Genomic DNA, 23,567 nt, shown 5'->3' on the forward strand with positions numbered 1-23,567 from the left:
GGACAGGGACAGGAGCCAAGACCACTTCATCCCCATCAGGACCAGACCTCGAACGTGGAGCCGGGCGCTCGTGGCTGTGCCCCCTGCTCGTGCAGTCACGGTCCCCGCGTCGTCAAGCTGGCAGCCTCGGACGGTCAGCGTGCGGCTCGAACCACTCTGGCCTAGCTCTAGCTGGGGCCCCGGAATGACAACGGCCCCGTTGCGTAGCCAGGTGACCTCGGCGTCTGGTGGGGAGACTTCACACCGGAACGTGGCATCATCCCCCTCGTGGACGGTGAGTGGTGTCAGCTCTGAGACCAGCTTTGCCAGTGGTGGTTCTGGGTGGGGGAGGGGGGGTCGGGCAGTGAGGTGGGCTGTGTCTTTCCCTTTCCCTCTTTTTCATCCTCTCCTGGGGGTACATCTCCCAGTTATTGTGAAGATCTTTCCTGAGGACCATAGGGGGGCGTCCCAAAGGACAAGATGCCAGCTCCCTGCCCCTCCTAGCTGCCACCTCTCAATCCTGGTCTGCCTCTGACTCCCTAACAGATCATTTATCATGGACCCTATCTTATTTAACTGTCACCACAGCCCTATAAGACAAGCACCATCCCCCCACTTCAGAGCCGGGGGCTCAGAGAGGTGGAGCAACTTGCCAGGGTCACACCCTCCTGGCAAGCAGAACCCAGATCGGACCCGGGGTGGGCTGACTCCAGAGCCCCTGCTTTTAACCACTGGGCTAGGCCTCCTTCTATAGAGATGGTTCCTGAAAGAAGGAGGCCTGAACCCTCGTCTCAGTAATAGCTGTGCACGCATTGGTTGGAGCCAGAGGTAGCAAGGAGGGGATTGGGGGCTGAGGGGGTCCTGGGACAGTGCAGAGGTGTGGTCTTTGGGGTGCCAGGGCCCACAGGGTGTGAGGGGTGCACTGTTACCTTCCACGCTGACGAGGAAGATGCGGCTGTCCTGGGGCGTGTCGCACAGGTACTCCCCAGCGTCCCCACTCCGTGCCCCCCGCACCCGCAGCACCTGCCTCGCCCCGGCCTGCTCCAGCTGCACCCGCCCCTGGCTCGCCAGTCGCTCCCCGTCCTTGTACCAGCGCACAGGGCCCCCCGGCCTGGAAAGGTGCACCACCAGCTCCAGGTCCCTGCCTGGGGTGCTGCGAACCCTCGTCTGGGCTGCCTCGGGGGCCACCACCTGCACGGGGGGCTCTGTGGGGTCAGAGCAGGGTGTCACTGGGAGGGAGAGGCCTGAGGGCTACGAGGGGGGCAGTGGGAAGCAAGATGCCGAGAGACGTGGGTGAGGGATGGATGAGGCACGCTAGAGAAGCGGAGGGGGGGAGACTCATACTGGTTTGGGGGTGCGGCTCTCTCAGGCCTTCTGCCCAGGCCATACTTACCAGCCACTCGGACGGTGAAGCTGAGGCTGGGGGCCCCCGGGGCTGTCGCGGACTGGCAGGTGTAGAGGCCTGCGTGGGCCAGCTCTGCAGCCCGGATGCAGAGGATGCGGCGGGGGCCCTCGGCATGGAGCTCCAGGCCCTCGCCCTCCTGCACCGGGCTCCCGTTGTGCCTCCAGAAGACCAGGGCGCTAGCCCGGGACAGTTCACAGCTCAGCACCACCGGCTCCCCGGGGGCCACACAGAGTGGGGCAGGGGCTGCCTCTGGGGCGAGGAACTGGACTGGGGGCTCTGGACAGAAAGAGGAGCATGTCGGCTCGGGCTTACTACCCCCCCACCCGCACCCAGGCTGGCAGGAAGCACCCACCAGCCAGGCTGACATTGAAGGTGACAGCTTCGTCACACGTCTCACACACATACTCCCCGGCGTCCTCGGGCTGGGCGTGGGGCAGGGTCAGGGTGCGAGCAGGCCCCTCGGCTCCCAGCTGCAGCGTGTCCGATGCCTCCACCTCCAGCCCATCCTTGTACCAGCGCACCCGGGACCCGGCAGGGGCCACCTCACAGCGCAGCTCCACGCGCCCTGGGGCCCCGAACTGCAGGTCCAGGGAGCGGGCTGCCGGGTGCACAATCCTCTCTGGCGGGGCTGGCGGACAGACGGAGGGAGCGGTGCTCAGGCTCAGCAGGCAGGCCTCTACCTGACTCACCCCCTGGCTTCTGAGCCCTCTCTCTTCCCAGCGCAGCTCTTGGGACCGGGGTGGCTACCATCCATGCGCACCTACTATGTGCCAGGTGCCACACTAAGCGTACTGAAGCTCTTGGCACGGTTACTCCTGACGCTCCCTAGGAGGGCAGCGATGTTGGCTTCACTTTATGGGTGAGGACTTGAGGCCTCTTTAGAGGAAAGTGATTTGTCCAAGGTCCCAGGGGCAGAAAGAGGTAGACGCAGACCTAACTGGCCCCAACGCACGCCCCTCCCTAAGTCGCCCCGACTCCATACCCCTCTTCCCTGCTTTCCCTCTGATGTACTTATCATCACCTACTGGTTGTCTGTCCATCCTCACTAGAAGTCGAGCTCCACGAAATCGAATTCTAGTGGAGAACTGGAGGTTTGTCTTATTGGCTTGCCACTCTGTCAGCATTCAGAACAGCGCTAAGCGCAGAGTAGTTGCTCAATAAATATTTGATGACTGAATGAAAGCTCCTAAGGGGGCAGGTGGGGGGGGGCCTAAGATGCAGGAAGTGAGAAGGTTGGGTGTCTGTCCCTTAGCCCCCTGCCTCTCTAGCTCCCCAGGGTGCCCAGAGAACTGCCCACCTGTGACGGTGACAGTGAAGAAGGCTGAGTCATCTACGGCGTCACACACGAACTCGCCCCCCTGCTCGGGCTGGGCGGCAGGCAGCACCAGGCGGCGGTGCGGCCCATCGCTCACCAGCACCAGGGCCTCGCTCTCCTCCACCTCCAGCCCGTCTTTGTACCAGCGCACAGGGGCGTCCTCCCGGGACAGCTCGCACATCAGCACCACGCACTCCAAGCTCACGGCGATCAAGGTCACCTCATCCCGGGGATATATGATGCGCACTGGGGGCTCTGCAGAGTGGGGTGATCACAGGCTGTCACAAACTCACCGTCAGCCTCCCTGGCAGTAAGAAGTTCCTGTCGTTCACAGTAATAAGAGTGATAAGGATAATCATAACAAGGAGTAAGAGGTCCAGGGCCTGCTCTCTGAAATCCCTGGGGCCGGAGGTGTGAGAGAATCCAGAATGCTTCAGATCCCAGAAATGGTGCATTTATCAGAGATCACACACCTGCTCCTCCCAGCCCCCTCTGGGGCACCTCCTCCAGCCCCATCAACCTCACTAACATTTCTGCGTTGAAACCTAGAGATATACTCACTCTAAGCAGGATAATTAAAGAGTAGAAATCGTTCCACGGCAGTTAAACTCAGATTTTACTAAATGACTTTGAATATCCAACTTGCAAAGAGACTTTTGATTTTAACTGTTTTGTTTTTTTTTTTTTTAGATCAGAATTGTGAGTAAGAGATCTTGGATCTGTAATAGCAAATACTATTTCCTAACATTCCAGAACAGCCCTAAGCACTTTACACATTGAACCCTCACAGGGATCCAAAGAGGTAGGTATGGTTTTATCCCTGTTTTCCAGACGAAGAAAGAACCTGAGGCACAGAGTGATTACCCAACCTCTTTAAGGTCACAGCTGGCTACACCTGTTCTGGGGCGGGGGTAGGGGGGAAGGGTGGGGAGAACAGCCATCTGTGAAAGGGAGGCTCAGACTCTGCGAGCAGTGGTAGGGATTGCAAGCCAAGGCGGGCGGAACTCAGTAATGATTTTTGCATCTGTGCATAAGACTTGCCAACACCTGTTTGAGAATTCCCCAGGGATGCTAAACACTGATTCTGGGAGTTCATTTCCAACTGCTCCGAACCGGTCGCTCCCCCACAGAAAAGGAGTATGTCAACACTGGAAGTGACTGGTGCACTGAGTCCGAGCCTGCCTGTGCTCCCATGCACCCTGCACGTCTCAGAATCTTCTAGGTTCCAGGACACTTTTAGAGCTCCTTTAACATTCAGCCCCCTAGTGGCGAGGCTCAGGAACTGCTAGCTTCCCGGTCCCACTGTTTGCCGAGGCGCGCATGGGCTGACGTGCTCACCAGCACACACTCAAGTCCTCTGCCTCCACCACCCACCTCCCTAACAGCTTGTTCTAAGAGTCTAGAGGATGCGGGCTGGTTCTCTGGGGCCCCCGCAAGGCTGGCAAATTGCAGAGGAGTGGCTGCCTGAGGTGGGGGGGGAGGTGATGGGGGCAGTCGGGTGAAGACAGGGTGCAGTGATGGGGCTGGGGGGTCTGCACAGCTGTGGGACCTCAGTTTGGCATCAGACTTGATTCTCCATGGCCCAAAGCCGAGGTGGTTCTTGTGTCAACTTCCCTGTGAAGAATCTGGTGTTTTGTGGGGAGGCCAAGTGTGGGCTGAAATGTGTGTAGCTGTCATTTATGTCTGGCCGGAGCTTGAAGGTTCTCACTACAGGACAGAACGTGTGCAGAAAGGCCTCTTTGGCTTTGTGGCTTGTGTGCGCCAGGCTGCACTATCCGGAATGCAGGGAGTGTGTGTGTGGGGGGGAGGGGGGCTAAGTAGCTCAGCCTGGACTGAGGCATCACTCCTGGGCCAGGGCAGGGGACAGGGCAATAAGACGGTGCCAGGTGCAGGACGGGCACTCCAGTGAAGCCAGCGGGATTCTTCTGTGCCCGCCAGAGCTGCCTAGGCCCTGCAACACCCCTCCCCCACCAAGCCCCCCCCCGCCCCCACACTGGGATTGGCATCATGGGCTGCAGCCCCTAAGTTTCCAGCACTGAATGAACCCCCATCACTTCCATCGTCGTTCTGTGCTTTTCCAATTTTGAACAGTCTCCCCCCTCCCTGACCCCGCTTAGCTAACTCAGCCCCTGCCTCAAGTATCCAGTTTGAAGGCACTTCCCGCCTGTGCACAAGGCCAGCTGCCACGCGGCCTTGAGCTCTCGCCGCACCCTATCACAACACCGCACAATCCACATTCTAAGACCCTCTAACGTGTCTGGCTTTCCTGCCAGGCTGTGCACTCCCGGGGAGAAGCGAGCACGTCTGTCTGCTTGCCGCTGGGGGGTCCAGACCCAACCCAGGGCTGGCTCATACGGTGCAATGGTGACTTTCTCCGAAGCCCTCCCTGACTCTCCTGTTCTCCTCTCTTGAGCCCTCTGCTCTCGTCCTTCACGGCACTTGTCACGAGGTGTCCACTGTACATTTATTTGCGTGTTTATTGGTTTAACACAGGGGTCGCAAACTCCAAAGCCCACAGGGGCCCGGTAGGTAAGGTCAGTGGCGGAAGCAGTCTGGGGAGAGGCAAAGAGGCACGGCAGGGAGGTAAGGACCGAGGAATGCGGGCCCCGCAATATGGGGGTAGCTGCTACTCAGCACCAGCTGTTCGTCGCCATGGGGGGAAGCGGGACCAGAGCCGCCGGGTCTTCGGCTTTTTCAAGAGGACGCATAACTCCGGATTGTTATTTGAACTGTCCTGACTTTGGTAAGACTCTGCAGGCCAAACAAAACACATCTGTGGGCTGCATGGGGCCCTACGGACTGCCCGTTTGCGACCCCTGGTTACCAGCGGCCTCCCCAGCTAGACCGGCGGCTCTGGGAGAACGGAACCCGCGTGCGTCCGCAGCCCCGGACCCAGCGGCCGGCACGCAGGAAGTGCTCGGCCAACAAGCCGATGGGGCACAGCTCTTCCTGGCGCCAGTGCCGGGGAGGAGACTTATCACCCGACCAGGGGCTGAACAGGGCCCCCCCCATCTCCCCCACCCCGAGGTCTTTCAGGCAGGGAGCCTTGGTACAGGCCCCGCGGCCCTACCTCCCTCCTCCCCGGCGAGCTAACTAGGGAGTCCGTGGCCAGCTCCCCCAAGGGCTCAGGACAGTCTGCCGGTGACCCGGGGCAGCTGGGGTGAGCCCACACCTGTGACAGTGACGGTGAACGAGGCCGACTCGTCGTCGATCTCACACAAGTACTCGCCGGAGTCCTCGAGCTGGACAGCGGGCAACACCAGGCGGCGGACCGTGTCCTCCTTCTGCAGGAGCAGCGCGGGACTCTCCACTACCTCCTCGCCGTCCTTGGTCCAGCGCACCTCGGCCCAGGGCCGGCACAGCTCACAGGTCAGCACCACGCGCTCCAGGCGCACGGCTGCCACGTACACCTTGCCGCTGGGGTACACGATCCACGAGGAGACGTCTGGAGGACGGGGACAGTCGTGGCTGGGACCCACGGGCCCTGCTGCCCTCCCTCATCCGTGCCTGTTCCCTCCTCCTGGCGAGTGGGCCATGTGTCGAAGGAGAGAGCCTTCCCTCAGGTTAGGTCTCACAGTTGCTCGGACAGCCACGCCCAGCTGGAGACACGACCACGGTCACCAAAACACATCAGAGGCATGGGGGCACAGTGGGGACGACGGTGGCAGCCTCTGCTAGAGAAACGTGCTACTTTCTTGGGGTTGGGACAGGGACAGTATGAAGGGTGGGACCAGGGAGAGGAGGGTTGGGTGCCTAGATGGAGCCAGGGCCTCCCTTAGGCTCTTGAGAGCTTCTGAGCCCTCTAGTGCAGGGGCCCACCTGCCCTGGACCCCACCCCGTCATGCAGCTGCCATTCCTAACGCTCCCCTTCACTGGAGAAAGGAGACAGCAGAGTTTCCCTGGGAATCATGCACCCTGGCCAGTGTTAATGACAACACATTTTCTGTGGGTGACTGAACCTCAGGATGCAGACCAAGGAGGGACTTGGGATCAGCCAGGGAGAGGGGAGCAGGGCCTGGGGGACAGTGGCCTGGGGGGTGAGAGCGTGACAGCTGCCCAGGCGGTGTCCCACGGGCCTGCCTGGCCCCCCACCTGTGATGGTGACCGTGAAGTAGGCGCGCTCATCTCCGGCGACGCACTGAAATTCGCCCCCGTCTGGGGGCTGGGCGGCAGGCAGCACCAGGCGGTGGTGGGGCCCTTCCTTCTCCAGGACCACAAAGTCACTCTCCTCCACCTCCTGCCCGTCCTTGTACCAGCGCACGGGCGCGTCCTCTCGGTCCACCTCACAGGTTAGCATGACACACTCTGAGGTTATGGCGTGCACGAACACGTGCTCCTGGGGGTCCAGGATATGCACCGGGGGGTCTGGTGGGGAGCAGAGACCGGGTCACACAGACACCCCCCCAACACACACACAGGAGACCGCTTCCTCCCCAAGGGACCCTGGGAGGGTTGAGGCTACGCTGTGCAGGGTGTTTGGAGCAAGAACGTGGGGTACTGAGTGTGTGGCGGGTGAGGTAATGCAGATCCTGTGGCACCTGAGGGCTCCCTGAGTTGATTCCCCAGAGGGTCAGAGGTGGCTTGGTGGGGACACGGTTGGGGGAGGCATAGACAACCTTTGTCTCGGCTGAGGGGAGGTCACCATCATGGGCTCCATCGGGGCCATGCCTGCTGCTGGTTTTCCAAGGGAGCCCCTGGAGCATTGGCCCCAGGATGGGCAGGGGGTGGGAACGACTTAGCCGTGCCCCCGTGAGACAGCTGCTCTCTACAGATAGTAAGTTCCCCATCACTGGGGGCATGTAGGCAGCAGCTGGACGACCTCCTGGCAATGGGGTTGAAACAGGATTTCCACTCAAAGCGGGAAGATGAGCTGAATCAGGGGTTCCCAAGCTGCCCTCCCAGAGTGGATCCCTAGGCTCTACCCTGGACAGCCTGGCGCTAGAGGTCTGGGGGGCCTGGGCATATGCATTTATAACAAGCTTCCAGGGTGGTTCTGAAGCAGCCAGAACATGGACTGGCTTGAGAACCACTGGACCACTGCACTTAAAGCGTCCCTTTGACCCGGGCCACCTGAGGCAGGTGTGAACCCAGCTATGGTGTTTGCTGGCAGTGTGACAATGGGTAAGTCCCATAACCTCTCTGAGCCTCAGTTTCTTCCTCTGGGAACTGGAGATCTATTCCTTCTCACCCAGTTGTGAAGTTTACACGAAATGGTATATATGTGAAGCATTTAGTGTAACGTTTGGTTCATGGTAGGTACCCAATAAATGTTAGCCTCTCCTTCCCTTAACTGAGTTTTGTTTCCCCACCCCCTACCCAGAACAGGGTATGTGGAGGGCAAGTGTGCTGGAGAGCGTTGGTGGAGGGAGGACTTAGAAGCAAGTACAGAATAATGTGAATACATGTCCCCTGGCCCGCTAGGCTCTCCCCGGAAGGGACACCCCCCCAAGTAGGCAGACCACGGGACGGGGCTCACGTGGCCCCTAGAGTCAGCCTCAGCTGCAGGAGCCCAGACCACCACAGTTGCTGACCTCGGACAGTGACACTGAAGAAGGCGGAGACCCCCTCCGTCCTGCACTCAAACTCGCCGCTGTCCTGGACCTCGGCGGCCGGCAGGATCAGGCGGTGTTTGCGCCCGTCCATCTTCACCACCAGGGACTCGCTCTCCTCTACCTCCTGCCCATCCTTGTACCAGCACGCTGGGAAGTCCACCCGGGAGAGCTCACAGGTCAGCACCACCCGCTCCGAGGTCGTGAAGGTCAAGGACACCTTGTCCTCGGGGCTCAGGATGTGCACGGGGCTCTCTGTGTGGGGAGAGGCGTGGGCACAGGCAGCACTCTCGTCACGCTCTGCCTGGGGTCAGCACCCCTCCCTGCTGCGGGGGGGGGTGCCTCCGTCAGGCCACACAACTGCTGTCACTGTCAATGCAGTTGTGGGGATTTAAAAATAAATCATCTGCGGCTTACACACCAACTCTCAAGTGCAACGCCTTTAGGGTACAAAATTCCTAGGGAATCTGCTGAAAATGCAGGTTCTTAGGCCCCACACACGCATGCAAGGGCCAGGGAATCTGTCTTATCAACCAGCCCTCCAGGCGACTCTGATGTCAGGGATCCCAGTTTGCATTGTGGAAACGCTACTCTGGTTGCTGGTTCTTATTCTGCCCTCCCCTAGGATGCCGGCAGCTGACCACCTCCGGGCCCTGTGCTTGGGCACTGAGGAATTCCTCGATGGGCCTTACAAACTCTGGCAGTGGTGAGATGGCAAGTGCCACATGTCCCTGCACTTTCAGATGCCCACCAAGAACTGTCCACAGGTGGCACTGGGTGAGTCTGGAGCCAGACTGCCTCGCTGCATCACCCAGCACTACCACTCATTAGCTTGGTGATTCTGGGCAAGTCACTTAACCTCGCTGTGACTCAGCTGCCCCATCGGTAGAATGGGGTAAGAGAAGAGCCTACCTTACAGGGCTGTTAAGAGAACTGTATTAATGAATACAATGTACGTGAGATGATTAGGGTTGTGTTCAGCACATAGGAAGTTGCTTTGATAATGTTATCGATTACAGGAAGCAGTCAGGGACTAGGGACCAGGGTCTGTGTCTTGGAGATAACAAATGTGACAGAATTCCGTCAACCACAAAGCGCTCCAGAGAACGTGGCTATGAAGCTGATGAAGATACTAAGGAGTCCCCTCTACATTGCACGTAGGTTGAAATGGGCCTTCTGGACCACTGAGCCCTCCGTCTGGGCCCACTAAGGACTTCTGTGTCTTGACCCTATCTATCTGTCCACCCTGGTCCCCACGAGCACCGACCTTGGATGGTGAGGGCAGCTGAGTCCTGCACACCGGGGCAGCTGAAGCCAACCAGGGCCCCGCTGTGCTGGTGCTTGACGGCTCGCAGGAGGAGTCTGTGCTGCAGACCTTTCTGCTCGATCTGGTAGCGCAGGGCCCCGGGCTCCACCTGGCCCTCTGGCTCGTGACTCTTGAGTTCTTCCCCATTAAGGAACCAGGTGCCCTGGATGATGGTGGAAAGATCCAGGGAGAAGACTGCATCTTCCCCGTCGTATACCTGGACATCCTCCAGACCAGCCACCAGGCGAGCTGTGGGCACTGCGATGGGGACAGAGTGTGGCCATCAGAACTAGAGGGGCGGCAGAGGGCAAGGGTGTGCAGGCAGAAGGTACAGACTAAAGGCTGGGGGAGGGAGGAGAGAGGATGGGGAGGGCCTGATTGGGGTACGGCCGCTGACAGGCCGGGGCCGACAGCGCTGACTCACCGAGGTGAGCGGACCCGTGGAACACAACATGGGGGCTGCGGCCGTGTTCGCTGACTGTGCAGACGCGGAAGCGGTAGTCGCCCTCGGAGGGCACACAGTCTCCTGGGACCTCCACGGCTCCGGCTTTCTCGATGCTGAAGCACTGGATCCAGTCTTCGGAGCCCACCTCCTGCCGCTCCAGCCGGTAGATGAACGGGGTCTCAGGGGCTGGCTCAGGGGGCTTCCAGGTCAGCAGGACTGTGTTCTTATGGCCCTTGAACATCTCTGCCAACACGGGGGGTCCCGGGGGGCTGTGCTTGACACCTGGGACAAAGGCAGGGTGTGCATTCCAGCCCTGCTCCAGGCTCCCTGCAGCCCTCCCACCTTGAGTCCACCTCGCCAGCCCAGGCTCTGGCATCCGGTTGCCCTCCTGCCCTGGCCCTCCTGCCCACGGGCTCTTATGCCCTCACATTTGACCCTGAGCAGAGTGGTGGTACGGGAGTTGCCCAGGCTAAAGGTGACCTCGCCAGCATCTTCTCGGGTGACCCCTGGAAGGACCAGGGCGTGCATGTGGCCAGAGCTGCTCTGGCAGGTGGCCGGCAGGTCCTCCCCGTCACGGCTCCAGCGCCCCTCGACCCCAGCTTCTTGTGTCTCCACCAGCAGCACCGCATTCTCTCCCTCTAGGACGTCCAGCTTCCGGGGCAGCCGCTTCAGGATGGGCCCTGAAATACGCACGGGAATTGTTCAGCCTGGGGTCTGGGCACCTGCGTGCCTCAGCCTGGGCATCCTCCCACTGGCCAGCCCACCTTTGACTGTCACGTTGGCCACGGTGCGCACCCGGCCCCGCATCTCGCACAGGTAGACGCCGTCATCATCTGCCTTCAGCCTGTGGATGATGAGGCGCCGGACAGTGCCCTCCTCGATCTGCTCGTACTTGCGGCACGGCAGGAGCCTCTGGTCCTCGCGGAACCAGGCCGTGGGAATGCGAGAGTTGGGCACTTTACACTCCAGCACGGCAATCCCGTGCTCCCGGCCTTCCACGTCCTGCAGGGGCCTGGTGAAGCGGAGGCGGGGCTCTGTGCAGAGGGGAGAGACAGGAGAAGGCTCTGGAGGGGGCCCGGCCAGGGGAAGGACTCCTTGCATCATCAACTGCCTAAACCCACAGTAGCTCCTGCCATTTTTCTCCCTGGGCCTGCAGGTATTCTGGAATCACAGAAAAACCACCGGAAGGGAAGTCAGATGGCCTAAATTCTCATCTGACCCTGACACTCATCAACCACATCACCTTGAACAAGGCCATTTTAGTGATCCTGGGCCTCGGTTTCCTGACTTTATTATTTTTAAAAAAATACTTATTAAAAAATATTTATTTATTTTATTTTATTATTATTATTTTTAAATTTTTATTTATTTATTTGAGAGAGAAAGAATGAGAGACAGAGAGCATGAGAGGGAAGAGGATCAGAGGGAGAAGCAGACTCCCCGCTGAGCAGGGAGCCTGATGCGGGACTCGATCCTGGGACTCCAGGATCATGACCTGAGCTGAAGGCAGTCGCTTAACCAACTGAGCCACCCAGGCGCCCCATAAAAATATTTATTTATTTTAGAGAGAGAGAGAGAATCCTGAAGCAGACTCCCCGCTGAGCACAGAGCCTGATGCGGGATGTTGGGATCGATCCCAGGACCCTGAGATCATGACTGGAGCCAAAATCTAGAGTCAGCCGCTCAAGTTTCCTGACTTTAAAGTGGGGAAAGGGATGGAAGGGCTTGGATTACATCAATGATTTTCAAGCTGTTCCCTGGGGCCCCTGAGGGCCCTACACAAATTCTGCAAAGGTCTGAGTCGAGTTTCATTTTTAAAGTACTTTAGTCGTTTTCACATGGGTGGAGCTAGAGAATACAATGCTGAGTGAAGTAAGTCAGTCAGAGAAAGACAAATCCTATATGATCTCACTCGTACGTGGAATTTAAGAAACAAAATAACGAGCAAAGGGGGAAAAAAAGAGGACGGGCGCAAACCAAGAAACAGACTCTTAACTATAGAGAGCAAACTGCCGGTTACCGGGGGGGAGGGGGGGAAGGGGGATAGGAGATGAGGATCAAAGGGTACAATACAATCATCCTGGTGAAAATATATACATAAGTAAAATGATTTTAAAAAGTACGATTAAAAAATATATATAAAAAAGTACTTTAGTCATTTTCAAAACTGCATTTTATAAGAAGAAAGCACGATGACGGAAAGGAGCGGTGGGTTATGAGGCTGCTGGAGTAGCATGTTTGTCCCACAGCTGCGGGAAGCTCTGCCTTCCCACTGGGCTTCTGTTTCCTGATGGTGTTAGTTAGCGAGGCCCCGCGGGTTTGGCCACACCAGACCTCAGCACAGGGCCACACGCCTGACTGAGCACCAGGCAGGGCTCTGGAGATTTGCCAACTTTTCTTCCTCTGAGGGAACAAGGTGGGTAATAACTAATGAAGGTATAATCCCTCGAGTTGTGATGAACTCTGATTATGGAGAGCTTTACCTTCCAGTGGGAGTTTGGGGTGGTTTTTTTTTTATCCCCCCTCTGAATTTTCTGTTTATGAGCACTATAAGCATTTATGAGATACTGTTGATGACTCAACTTTGAAACAGAAATTTCCTCTCGTTCACCTTTTTCTTCTTTCAAACCTGGAGAGCATTTTCGAAACAGGGCATGTTTCCTTCCTCAAGCCTACCTTTGGTGTGAATCAGGAGTTTCTCAATGTGTCGCCTGCAGCCCCAGACTTTCCCACAGGGCTCACAGATGAGACCCAGTTATGAATGCAGCCTCGTCTTAAAACGTGTATATTCAATAAAATAGCACCCTGGTTCTCACTGATGGGCTTTATAAGTGCATGGTATAAATCTGGACCTAGAAATTTACACCCATAAAATGTTCCTTATACCAGTCTTCTATGTTGGGGCCCCACATGGGATTTCCATTGAGGGAGGGGAGAGTAAAACAAAGAGGCTGAAATCCACAGGACTAGAAGCGCTCCCTCTTGGTTGGTCCATCAGTCACTCCTTAAAGCCGTTTATCAAAGAGTCATTTTCCACCCTCGGCCTCAGAATCACTTAGGGGGTTTGCTAAGCAGTTCCTGGGTACCCTGGAGACCTACTAAATCCGAATCCCTGGGGGGTGGGAGGCGGGCAGGAAAAGGTATGTGATTAGTCCGCCTCCCCTCTCCCCCACCGTCTCCGGGGCAGCGCTGGAGGCCCCTCCCCAGGGCCCGGGGAGTCTCGGGGGCGCCGCAGTACCTTTGACGTGCAGCTGCACGGCACTGAGCGTCTGGCCCGCCGAGTTGCGCGCTGCGCACACGTAGAGCCCGCGGTCCTTGGCCTGGCAGTAGAGCACCTTGAGCACGAAGCCGCCGTCGCGATCGCGGTACATGAGGCGGCGGCGGTCGGAGAGCAGCGGGCGGCCCTCCCAGTGCCATTCGATCTCGGGCTCGGGCTTGCCCATCACGTAGCAGCGGAACTTGGCGTGCTTGCCCTCGTTCACCCAGAAGGTCTTGGGCGCGCACTTGAGCGGCTCCACCACGGGCTTGGGGGCCTCGTCGGGGGCCTCGTCGGGGTCCTCGGGCGGGTTTTCGGGGGGCTGGTGCACCTGCAGCAGCGCGCCGGCCTGCGCGTGGCCGTGCGCGTTGCGGGCGTGGCACACGTAGACGCCCGAGTCGGGCAGCCGCGCCGCCAGGATGCGCAGCGCTAGGCTCACGCCCAGGCCGCCCTCGGCGCGGCCAGGCTCGAGCGTGAAGTGGCCGCTGTCCCACACTTCGTCCAGGGCCATCCCGTCCTTCTCCCAGTAGAGCGCGGGCGCGGGGAGGCCCCCCACCTGGCACGTCAGCACCACCTGCGCCCCCCGCAGCACCCACTGGGACCGGGGCCCCGCCAGGAACACCGGGGCGCCCTCCCCGGCCCCGGGAGGCGGCAGCGGGCGCTCGGCGGGCTGGGGCTCGGGGTCGGGGGCCGGCAGCTCCAGCACGGTGACGGCGGCCGCCGCGTAGGCCTCCCCGGCCGCGTTGCGGGCGCGGCACACGTAGACCCCCGCGTCGGTGGGCAGCGCGCCGCTCAGCAGCAGGCCGTGCTCGGCGCCGTCCGCGGGGAAGCTCACGCGCTCCGAGGCCGCCAGCTGCTGGCCGCCCTTCTCCCACACGACAGTGGGCGGCGGCTCCCCCAGGACCACGCACTTGAGCTCGGCCTCGGCGCCACTTACCACCCGCACGGGCCGCGGGAAGCGCAGGAAGCACGGGGGGCTCCCCTGGTCCCCGGAGCCCGCCTTCATCGTGGCGGTCGCCGCCGGCCCGCAGCGGTGCGGGGGGAAGGGCGGGCGGCGGGCGCGCGGAGGCCCGGCGGCGGCGGCGGGAGCCCGCGAGGCGGGGCGCGGCTGGGGCCGGGGCGCGGGCACCCGCGGAGCTTCCCCCGTTCCCCCGGCCGCCCGCTCCCGGTTCGTCTCCTTACCCTCGGCCCGGAGCTGCGGCTCTGCGGCGGCGGCGATTCCCGGGCCCCGAGCCGAGGAGCTCAGGGGGCAGTCCTTCCTGTTTGCCTTTGCAGCGAGGGGCCCCGCAGCCTCCTCTGCCCGCGGCCTGGCTTCCTGCTCCGGAGAGCCTCTCTTCCCAGCCCCCTCCCACAGCCTGGGCCTCTTTCCCCTCCTCCCTCCCACCTCCAGCCGCCAGGTCCCCAACCGCCGGCCAGGCTTGGGCCTGAGTGGCAGAGGCGCCTGCAGCTGCCAATCCCAAAAATATTCTCTGATGACCCAGCTGGAGGGACAAGAGCCCAGACTGGCTCCTCCATGCTAAGTTTAGAGCAGGCGGGACCACCTGCCTCCCACCCTAGCCCCAGTTCTAGCCCCAGCCTCAGCCCTTCCCCCCCATGACTGGCCCAGCAGCTGCTTGGTTGAAAGGGGCCCCAGAAGGTCTGAGGGGCTGGCGCATTCTGTTCCCTCTACGAATAACACTTTTAGGAGCTGGCAGACCCCAGCTCCCAGGCTCCTGTCCCACCGGATGTCACCTCTGCGCTGGGTGCTGGGATGTGGCTCTGTGTGTGTGTGTGTGTGTGTGTGTGAGAGAGAGAGAGAGTGTCTGTGTGTGTGTAGGGGGAAGGGGTGGTATGTGTGGGTCAGGTCACTCAGGGTGAAAACCCTCACCAGCCCCCTCCCCCACATGCTTGGCAGGAGTGGGAGATAAGGCTCAGGGCCACAGACATCTGCGTCAGAGATAGGAGGTCTCAATGCCATGGGCAGGGGCCACTCTGGATTGCAGGGCGTGGGAAGGACTGGGGAGACCAGGATGAGAAGGGTAGAAGAGGACTCGCGGTGGGATGGGGAGGGCAGAGTGGGGAGGCGGGGGGCAGACCCTGACGGAAGGGGCACAGGGCAGGGTGTGGGTTCACCGTTGGCAGGGCTAGGTGAGCTATGCTGTCCCAGCTACCACTCCTGCTCCTCTTGCTGCTGTCCCCAAAGAGTGGGCATGGCTGCCACGGGCCAGAGCTGGACCGGGCACTTGTCCTGGCCAAGGTGAGGGCCCTGTTCTTGGATGCTTTGGGGCCTCCGGCACTGGCCAGGGAAGGTGGGGATCCTGGAGTCAGGCGTCTGCCCCGAAGACATGCCCCGGGGGGCTTCCTGCGCAGGGGCTCTGAGCCCAGGGAGGAGGAGGATGTCTCCCAGGCCATCCTTTTCCCGGCTACAGGTAATGAGCATGGGGCACCAGCAGGGCGACTTTGAGAAGCAGTGCAGTACATATAGCATGGGCTCGGGAGCCAGGCAGGTCTGGGTTTGAGTCTCTGTCTCGTCACCTGAAAATGGTCAATGATGCCTACCTCTCAGGATTAAGTGAAATGGAGCGAGGCTCAGAGGAGTCATTTGGGGGACATTCATTCGGGACAGCAAGGGTCTCTAGAAAGAGATATTTGGGCTTGGGCCTCTTTCTGCCACCTTTCCTTCTTCCTCTGCCTCACTTCCCGCTGCAAACCTTGTTTCTTTAGCCCCAGTTAGCTGAGACTTGAGAAGATACAGAAATGCTGGGGTAAGATTAGTTGGGAAACTTTTCCAGGAAATTAGTCTACTTCCTCTTGAATTCCCTTTTCATCTCCTTATGTGTGTTCCCGTGTTCCACTGACTGAACCAGTAAAGCCCTCTTCCAGGTGGACATTCTTGTAGTCTGGCCCATCTTTCCCTCAGAGAGGAGCCCCTGTCTCCCTGTGCCGCAGTGACTTTGTGTGGCTTTGGGATCAGGCCGAATCCCAGCCTGGGCCCTTAGTAGTTAAATGTCACTTCCCCTTTGTAACCCTGTTTCCTTATCCACAAAAGAGATCAGTTGTGAGGTGAGGGGCGCCTGGGTGGCTCAGTCGTTAAGCGTCTGCCTTCGGCTCAGGTCATGATCCCAGGGTCCTGGGATCGAGCCCCGCATCAGGCTCCCTGCTCAGCAGGAAGCTGCTTCTCCCTCTCCCACTCCCCCTGCTTGTGTTCCCTCTCTCGCTGTCTCTCTCTCTCTGTCAAATAAATAAAAAAAATTAAAAAAAAAAAAGAGATCAATTGTGAAATTTATAATGAGAGAATCCACGCGACAGCATTGTCCCAATCCGCAGTCCTTCCCCTAGTCATGATTGTTTAGTGGAGGGATGCCAACTGCCTTTCTTAGAAAGCACCTGGCTGGCTCAGTCGCAAGAGCGTGTGACTCTTGATCTCGGGGTTGTGAGTTTGAGCCCCACTTTGGGTGCAGAGATTACTTAAAAATAAAATCTTTTCTTTTTTTTTTTTTTTAAAGATTTTATTTGTTTATTTGACAGAGAAAGACACAACAAGAGAGGGAACACAAGCAGGGGGAGTGGGAGAGGGAGAAGCAGGCTTCCCAAGGAGCAGGGAGCGTGATGCGGGGCTCGATCCCAGGATCTGAGCCGAAGGCAGGCGCTTAACGACTGAGCCACCCAGGCGCCCCTTAAAAATAAAATATTAAAAAAAAATTTTTTGAAGCAATATGGGGGAATAAAACAAATGCCCGTGTATTCAAGGTACCGTCATCCAAGATCCCATTTCACGCTACTGGTGAACAAAAATTTAGGTCTAACGATGCCAAGCGTTGGTGAAGGTAGAGGGTGGGCAGGACCTGTTACATATATTGCTGATGGGAATATTAATCGGTAAAACCATTTCAGAGAGAAGTTGGCAACGTCTTGTATTTTTTAAGTCCGTTAAGGGTGAAATAACAAATGGAGAGCCTCTGTCAGCTCTCTCAGGAGGCTGACAGCGCTCAGGGTGGGGCTGGCTGATGAACTGCCGTCGCATCCCGGCCGCTGAGGAGGACAAGAGGTCCCGGGCTGTGCCAGTCAGGGCTGCCCTCTCCCTTCCCTGTGTCTCCTGCAGGTGCTGGCTGTGCCGTCGAGTCAGCTGCTAGAGAGCTGACCCAGGAGGCCGAGGACGGCCTCTTCACATATGTGTTCCGGCCGTCCCAGCACACGCGAGGCCGCCAAGTGACTTCAGCCCACCTGTGGTTCCACACGGGCCTGGCCAGGCAGAGCGAAGCGGCCTCCAATAGCTCTGGGCCCCTGCTAAGCCTGCTGGCTCTGTCATCAGGGGTCCCCATGGCCGTGCCCATGTCGTTGGGCCAGGCCCCCCCTCGCTGGGCGGTGCTGCATCTGGCCCCCTCTGCACTCCCTCTGCTGACCAGCCCTGTCCTGGTCCTGCAGCTGCGCTGCCCTCTCTGTTCCTGCTCAGCCCGGCCCGAGGCCACACCCTTCCTGGTGGCCCACAGCCGGGCCAGGCCACCCAGCGGAGGCGAGCGAGCCCGACGCTCGACTCCCCCGCTGCCCTGGCCTTGGTCTCCCGCCGCGCTGCGTCTGCTCCAGAGGCCTCCGGAGGAACCCGCCGCCCATGCTGACTGTCACAGAGTGGCCCTCAATATCTCCTTCCAGGAGCTGGGTTGGGACCGGTGGATTGTGCACCCTCCCAGTTTCATCTTCCACTATTGTCACGGTGGCTGTGGACTGCCTGCCCCATCAGACCTGCCCCTGCCGGGGCCTGGGGCTCCTCCTACCCCTGTCCAACCCCTTTCTTTGGTGCCAGGGGCCCAGCCTTGCTGTGCTGCCCTCCCTGGGACCATGAGGCCCCTACGTGTCCACACCACCTCAGATGGCGGTTACTCTTTCAAGTATGAGACAGTGCCCAACCTTCTCACTCAACACTGTGCTTGTATCTGAGGGAGTCCTGCTGGCGGCCAAGCCTGCACCCGTCAACAGCTGGAAGAAAGGGCAGAGTTCAGAAAATGGATGGTTCCCACTTCCCCCTCCTTCCATCCCTCTCTGAGGGCTCCCTTCCCCATCCCGCCCCTGTCCCATGGGTAACATGTGACAATAAACAACACAGTGCATATGACTTGGCATGCATTCTCTGGCTTCTCTGATATGGTGGGGGGCAGGTCCCAGGAGCGTGGGATTGTAGGATCTCAGGTCACACAGCCTCACTTGACCTCAAAGTCATGGGGTTCCAGAGCTGTGATTGGATATGTCTCTGGTGGGGAAGCCACAACACTTGGGAGAAGACACAAAGTGTTCTGAGCTCTTGGTGGCCACTCTGGAGACTGCTGGAACCTCATGCCGCTCCCCTGCTATTCTCTGCCCAAGCTTTTTGTTTCTTTATGATTTTGTTAATAACGTTTTCTTTTCTTTAGATTTATGAAAAGAATACAGCATATAATCCATATAGCGTACAAAATACATGCTCTTTGACTTTATGTTATCATTAAGGCTCTGGTCAACAGTAAGTTATTGGTAGTTAAGTTTTGGGAAAGTCGAAGTTATACATGGATTTTCAGTTGTGGGGGGAGGGGTCAGCACCCCTAACCCCTGCAATGTTCAAGGATCATCTGTATTAAGAATATCTGCTTTTTGTGGTAGGCTTTGGCTTTTCATCAGCTCTCTGGAAATGAAGTCATAAGAATAAAGTCTTCTTTAAGTAGCAAATTCAGGACAAGACTGTACAAAAAAGTCCCCAAGATCCAGGAACCTGTGTGCACTATTGAATCTTTGTATCAAATGACTGTCATCTGCTAACAGGGTTTGAAAACATTTTTTAAGTGATCTCTATGCCCAATGTAGGGCTCAAACTCACGATCCTGAGATCAAGAGTCGTATTGTCTACTGATGGAGCCAGCCAGGTGCCCCAGGTTTGAATTTTTGTTGGCCCTGAATCATCAACAAGCACAACTACATTAAGTCCTGACTTCTCTTCCTCTTCCGGGGAGGAAGGTGTGTTGACTATGTCAGGTGTGAGGATTCCAAGTTTTTGCCTTTCTCCACTAAAAGCCCTGAACCTTATTCTAGGTTTTAGGATGCTTGATCTTGATGATCCTCCATATCCAAATTCACTTGGCCACCATGAGCCAGTCACTGAAGTCCCAGGGAGTCTCTTGAAATCTTCTGCAAGCAGTAATGTCACATTAAAGGATTTCTAATATAAGTTGCTGGATTTCAGGCATACATGCAGAGTCACCCTTCTCTTAACAGATTCCAGAAATTGAGCATTTGTTGGGTCATTGCATGGTTTCAACTCCCCATCGTCTAAACTGAAGCTGTTGCTGAAACTGTTATAAGCAAAATCTGAACATCCTGTGGCTGATTTTCTCCATAGATGTAGTCAGACTGCTTACAAAAGAAATGCCCCACTCTGTACCCTCCACATGCAAATGACTGATTTGTCATCACTCAAAGCTCTTGTGGTTTCATTCAGAGGGACAGTCCCATGTTCCCTTGCCTCTTTGAAAAGTTCATTCACAATTTTTCCAGTTGAAGGTTGAATTACATGTGATCCCCTGTACTCATGTTCATTTGCATAGAACCTTACAATGGAGTGATGTAGTGGGCAGCACCTCAACCAAGGGAACATATGTCCAATAGCAGGAAAACCTTTGAAGTGGTGTGCATGTGCTTTTAAAGACTGTAACTGTAGGTCTGTCACATTTGGAAGATTTGCATTTCATTTCATTTTTAACTAATTCTGCCAAGGCGAATTTATTTCTTGATACATCATCACTTTGGTTGTTTTTAGGTTTCTCTGCAAGGTCTTCACTTTTTTTTTTTTTTTTTTAAGTAGACTCCACACCCAGCATGGAGGTCAATGTGGGGCTTGAACTCACAACAATGAGATCAAGACCTGAGCTGAGATCAAGAGTCGGACGCTTAACCAACTGAGCCACCCAGGGGCCCCAGGTCTTCATATTCTTATTACATTCTGTAAATTCTGGGACCCTTGGCTGGCTCAGTCGGTAGAACATATGACTCTTGATCTCAGGGTTTTGACTTCAAGCCCTACTTTGGGTGTGGAGCCTACTTAAGAAAAAAAATCTCTGCAAATCCTGTGTGCTCGGGGGCCTTGGTCCTGTAGACCTCCTCTCTTATCCTCCAGCCCTCTCCAGCCAGCTCCCTCACTCTTATCCTTTGTTTCTTTTTTTCCCTTCCTCCTTCCTGTGTGTGCCTGTGTGCCCATTTTTTCCTACTTTTTAGTTTGAATGAATTTACTAAAGTCTTCGTTTACCACTGTTGTTTGCCTCCTCACTTCTTCCTCTCGGATTCATTTTTTCTTAGTGCTGATCTAGCCTCCTTTACATTTACTTCAGAGTAAGTCTGTAAGTGTTAAACTTCCGGAGTCCTCCCCTCCCAACTAAAAAAGTCTTTTTATTTTCACAGTTGAATGATGTTTGGGCTGTGTATGTAATTCTAGATTCAAAGAGATTTTTCCTCTTGGGGCACCTGGCAGGCTCAGTTGTTAGAGCATGCAACTCTTGATCTCGGGGTTGTGAGTTCGAGCCCCACATTGGGTATAGAGCTTCCTTAAAGATATGTAAAAAAATAAAAAATAAAGGCCTCTTTCCATTAAAAAAAAGATATTTTCCCCTGAACTTTAAAAATTCTCTCCCTTTTTTTCTTGCCCCTGCTTTTCAGTGGGAGATTTCCTGTCAATACAATGGTCATAACTTTGTAGTTCATCTTTTTTTCCCCCTCATTGGAAATTTTCAGGATTTCCTCCATACTTGGCATCTGCAACTGTGTCACAATAGATCTGCACTTTGGTTTTATAAAGGGATCCTGATTGGCATTTGGTGGACTCTTTCCTACTAAAGGTTCATGGTTTTCTTTCTTCCTGGGACATTTTTCTCTTTTATTTATTTGAATAAAACTTCCTCTCACAATTACAGACCAATATCCCTGATGAACATGAATGCAAAAATTCTCACCAAGATACTAGCCAATAGGATCCAACAGTACCTTAAAAGGATTATTCACTATGACTATGTGGGATTTATTCCTGTGCTGCAAGGGTGGTTTAACATCTACAAATCAATCAATGTAATACCCTACATTAATAAAAGAATGGACAAGAACCATATGATCTTCTCAATAGACGCAGAAAAAGCATTTGACATAGTACAGCATCCTTTCTTGATTAAAACTCTCCATAGTGTAGGGATAGAGGGAACATACCTCAATATCATAAAAGCCACATACGGAAAGCCCACAGTGAATATCATTCTCAACAGGGAAAAACTAAGAGCTTCTCCCCTAAGTTCAGGAACATGACAAGGATGTCTACTCTCACCACTGTTGTTCAACATAGTACTAGATGTCTTAGCCTCAGCAATCAGACAACAAAAAGAAATAAAATGCATCCAAATCAGCAAAGAAGACAAACTCTCACTCTTTGAAGATGACATGATACTCTATGTGGAAAACCCAAGAGACCCCACCCCAAAATTGCTAGAACTCGTACAAGAACGCAGCAATGTGGCAGGATATAGAATCAATGCACAGAGGGCGCCTGGGTGGCTCAGTTGGTTAGGCGATTGCCTTCGGCTCGGGTCATGATCCTGGAGTCCTGGGATCGAGTCCCGCATCGGGCTCCCTGCTCAGCAGGGAGTCTGCTTCTCCCTCTCCCGCTCCCCCCTCTTGTGCTCTCTCACTCTCTCTCTCTCAAATAAATAAATAAAATCTTTAAAAAAAAAAAGAATCAATGCACAGAAATCAGTTGCATTTCTATACACTAACAATGAGACAGAAGAAAGAGCAATTAAAGAATTGATCCTATTAACAATTGCACTCAAAACCATAAGATACCTAGAAATAAACCTAACCAAACACATAAACGATCTGTACTCTGAAAACCAAAAAACACTTATGAAAGAAATTGAGGAAGGCACAAAGAAATGGAAAAACATTCCATGCTCATGGATTGGAAGAACAAATATTGTTAAAATGTCTATGCTGCCCGGAGCAATCTATACATTCAATGCAATCCCTAGCAAAATACCATCAACATTTTTCACAGAGCTGGAACAAATAATCCTAAAATTTGTATGGAACCAGAAAAGATCCCGAATAGCCAAAGGAATGTTGAAAAAGAAAAGCAAAGCTGGTGGCATCACAATTCCGGACTTCAAGCTCTATTACAAAGCTGTCATCATCAAGGTAGTATGGTACTGGCAAAAAAACAGACACATAGATCAATGGAACAGAATAGAGAACCCAGAAATGGACCCTCAACTCTATGGTCAACTCATCTTCAACAAAGCAGGAAAGAATGTCCAATGGAAAAAAGACAGTCTCTTCAACAAATGGTGTTGGGAAAATTGGACAGCCACATGCAGAAGAATGAAACTGGACCATTTCCTTACACGACACACAAAAATAGACTCAAAATGGATGAAAGACCTAAATGTGAGACAGGAATCTATCAAAATCCTAGAGAAGAACATAGGCAGCAACCTCTGTGATCTCGGCTGCAGCAACTTCTTGCTAGACACGTGTCCAAAGATAAGGGAAACAAAGGCAAAAATTGGGCAACTATTGGGACTTCATCAAGATAAAAAGTTTTTGCACAGCAAAAGAAACAGTCAACAAAACCAAGAGACAACTGACAGAATGGGAGAAGATATTTGCAAATGTCTTATCAGATAAAGGGCTAGTATCCAAATCTATAAAGAACTTGTCAAACTCAACACCCAAAGAACAAATAATCCAGTCAAGAAATGGGCAGAAGAAGATGTACAAACGGCCAACAGATACATGAAAAAACACTCAACATTGCTTGGCATTGGGGAAATACAAATCAAAACCACAATGAGATACCACTTTACACTAGTCAGAATGACTAAAATTAACAAGATGGGAAACAACAAATGTTGGCAAGGATGTGGAGAAAGGGGAACCCTCCTACACTGTTGGTGGGAATGCAAGCTGGTGCAGCCACTCTGGAGAACAGTATGGAGGTTCCTCAAAAAGTTGAAAATAGAGCTACCCTACAACTCAACAATTGCACCACTGGGTATTTACCCCAAAGGTACAAATGTAGTGATCTGAAGGGGCATGTGCACCCCAATGTTTATAGCAGCAATGCCCACAATAGCCAAACTATGGAAAGAGCCCAGATGTCCATTGACAGATGAATGGGTAAAGAAAATGTGGTATCTATATACAATGGAATATTACTCAGCCCCCCAAAAGAATGAAATCTTGCCATTTGCAATGAGGTGGATAGAACTAGAGGGTATTATGCTAAGCGAAATAAGTCAGTCAGAGGACGACAAATACCATATGATTTCACTCA

General features: G+C 55.2%; 2 protein-coding genes and 1 pseudogene across 7 annotated transcripts in view; 1 reads left to right on the forward strand and 2 right to left on the reverse strand.

Moving 5' to 3' along the window:
• The window catches only part of OBSL1 (obscurin like cytoskeletal adaptor 1), a 20,168-nt gene extending 5,468 nt beyond the window's left edge, over positions 1 to 14,700 (reverse strand). For 3 of the 6 annotated variants that reach the window (XR_010410309.1, XM_064587126.1, XM_045867905.3), the window contains exons 1-13: positions 13,238 to 14,700; positions 10,764 to 11,033; positions 10,428 to 10,679; positions 9,979 to 10,281; positions 9,516 to 9,812; positions 8,231 to 8,503; positions 6,792 to 7,064; positions 5,872 to 6,144; positions 2,682 to 2,954; positions 1,737 to 2,012; positions 1,373 to 1,660; positions 909 to 1,184; positions 48 to 317 (exon numbers count right to left, since the gene is read on the reverse strand). Coding sequence is in view for 5 of the 6 variants with exons in the window: in XM_064587126.1 (XP_064443196.1) it covers positions 48 to 317; positions 909 to 1,184; positions 1,373 to 1,660; positions 1,737 to 2,012; positions 2,682 to 2,954; positions 5,872 to 6,144; positions 6,792 to 7,064; positions 8,231 to 8,503; positions 9,516 to 9,812; positions 9,979 to 10,281; positions 10,428 to 10,679; positions 10,764 to 11,033; positions 13,238 to 14,261 (4,348 nt within the window). In the remaining variant the exon portion in view is untranslated. Of the gene's footprint in view, positions 1 to 47; positions 318 to 908; positions 1,185 to 1,372; positions 1,661 to 1,736; positions 2,013 to 2,681; positions 2,955 to 5,121; positions 5,451 to 5,871; positions 6,145 to 6,791; positions 7,065 to 8,230; positions 8,504 to 9,515; positions 9,813 to 9,978; positions 10,282 to 10,427; positions 10,680 to 10,763; positions 11,034 to 13,237 lie in introns of those variants that run through there. The other 3 variants (XM_064587127.1, XM_045867906.3, XM_045867907.3) reach the window with 2 other exon arrangements.
• A 662-nt stretch (positions 14,701 to 15,362) lies between these two features.
• Positions 15,363 to 18,329, forward strand: INHA (inhibin subunit alpha). Its single transcript, XM_045867334.2, has 2 exons — positions 15,363 to 15,663; positions 17,337 to 18,329. The coding sequence occupies exons 1-2, from the start codon at positions 15,390 to 15,392 to the stop codon at positions 18,167 to 18,169; spliced, it is 1,107 nt and encodes a 368-aa protein (XP_045723290.1). The 5' UTR covers positions 15,363 to 15,389; the 3' UTR covers positions 18,170 to 18,329.
• Positions 18,330 to 19,407: 1,078 nt separating this feature from the next.
• Positions 19,408 to 21,678, reverse strand: LOC123838487 (UBX domain-containing protein 2B-like; annotated as a pseudogene).
• Between the last annotated feature and the right edge of the window lie 1,889 nt (positions 21,679 to 23,567).

The sequence above is a fragment of the Mirounga angustirostris genome, unplaced genomic scaffold (assembly GCF_029215605.1).
Source record: "Mirounga angustirostris isolate CCGP_5_RB_7025 unplaced genomic scaffold, mMirAng1.0.hap1 SCAF_3, whole genome shotgun sequence".
Lineage (NCBI taxonomy): Eukaryota > Metazoa > Chordata > Mammalia > Carnivora > Phocidae > Mirounga > Mirounga angustirostris.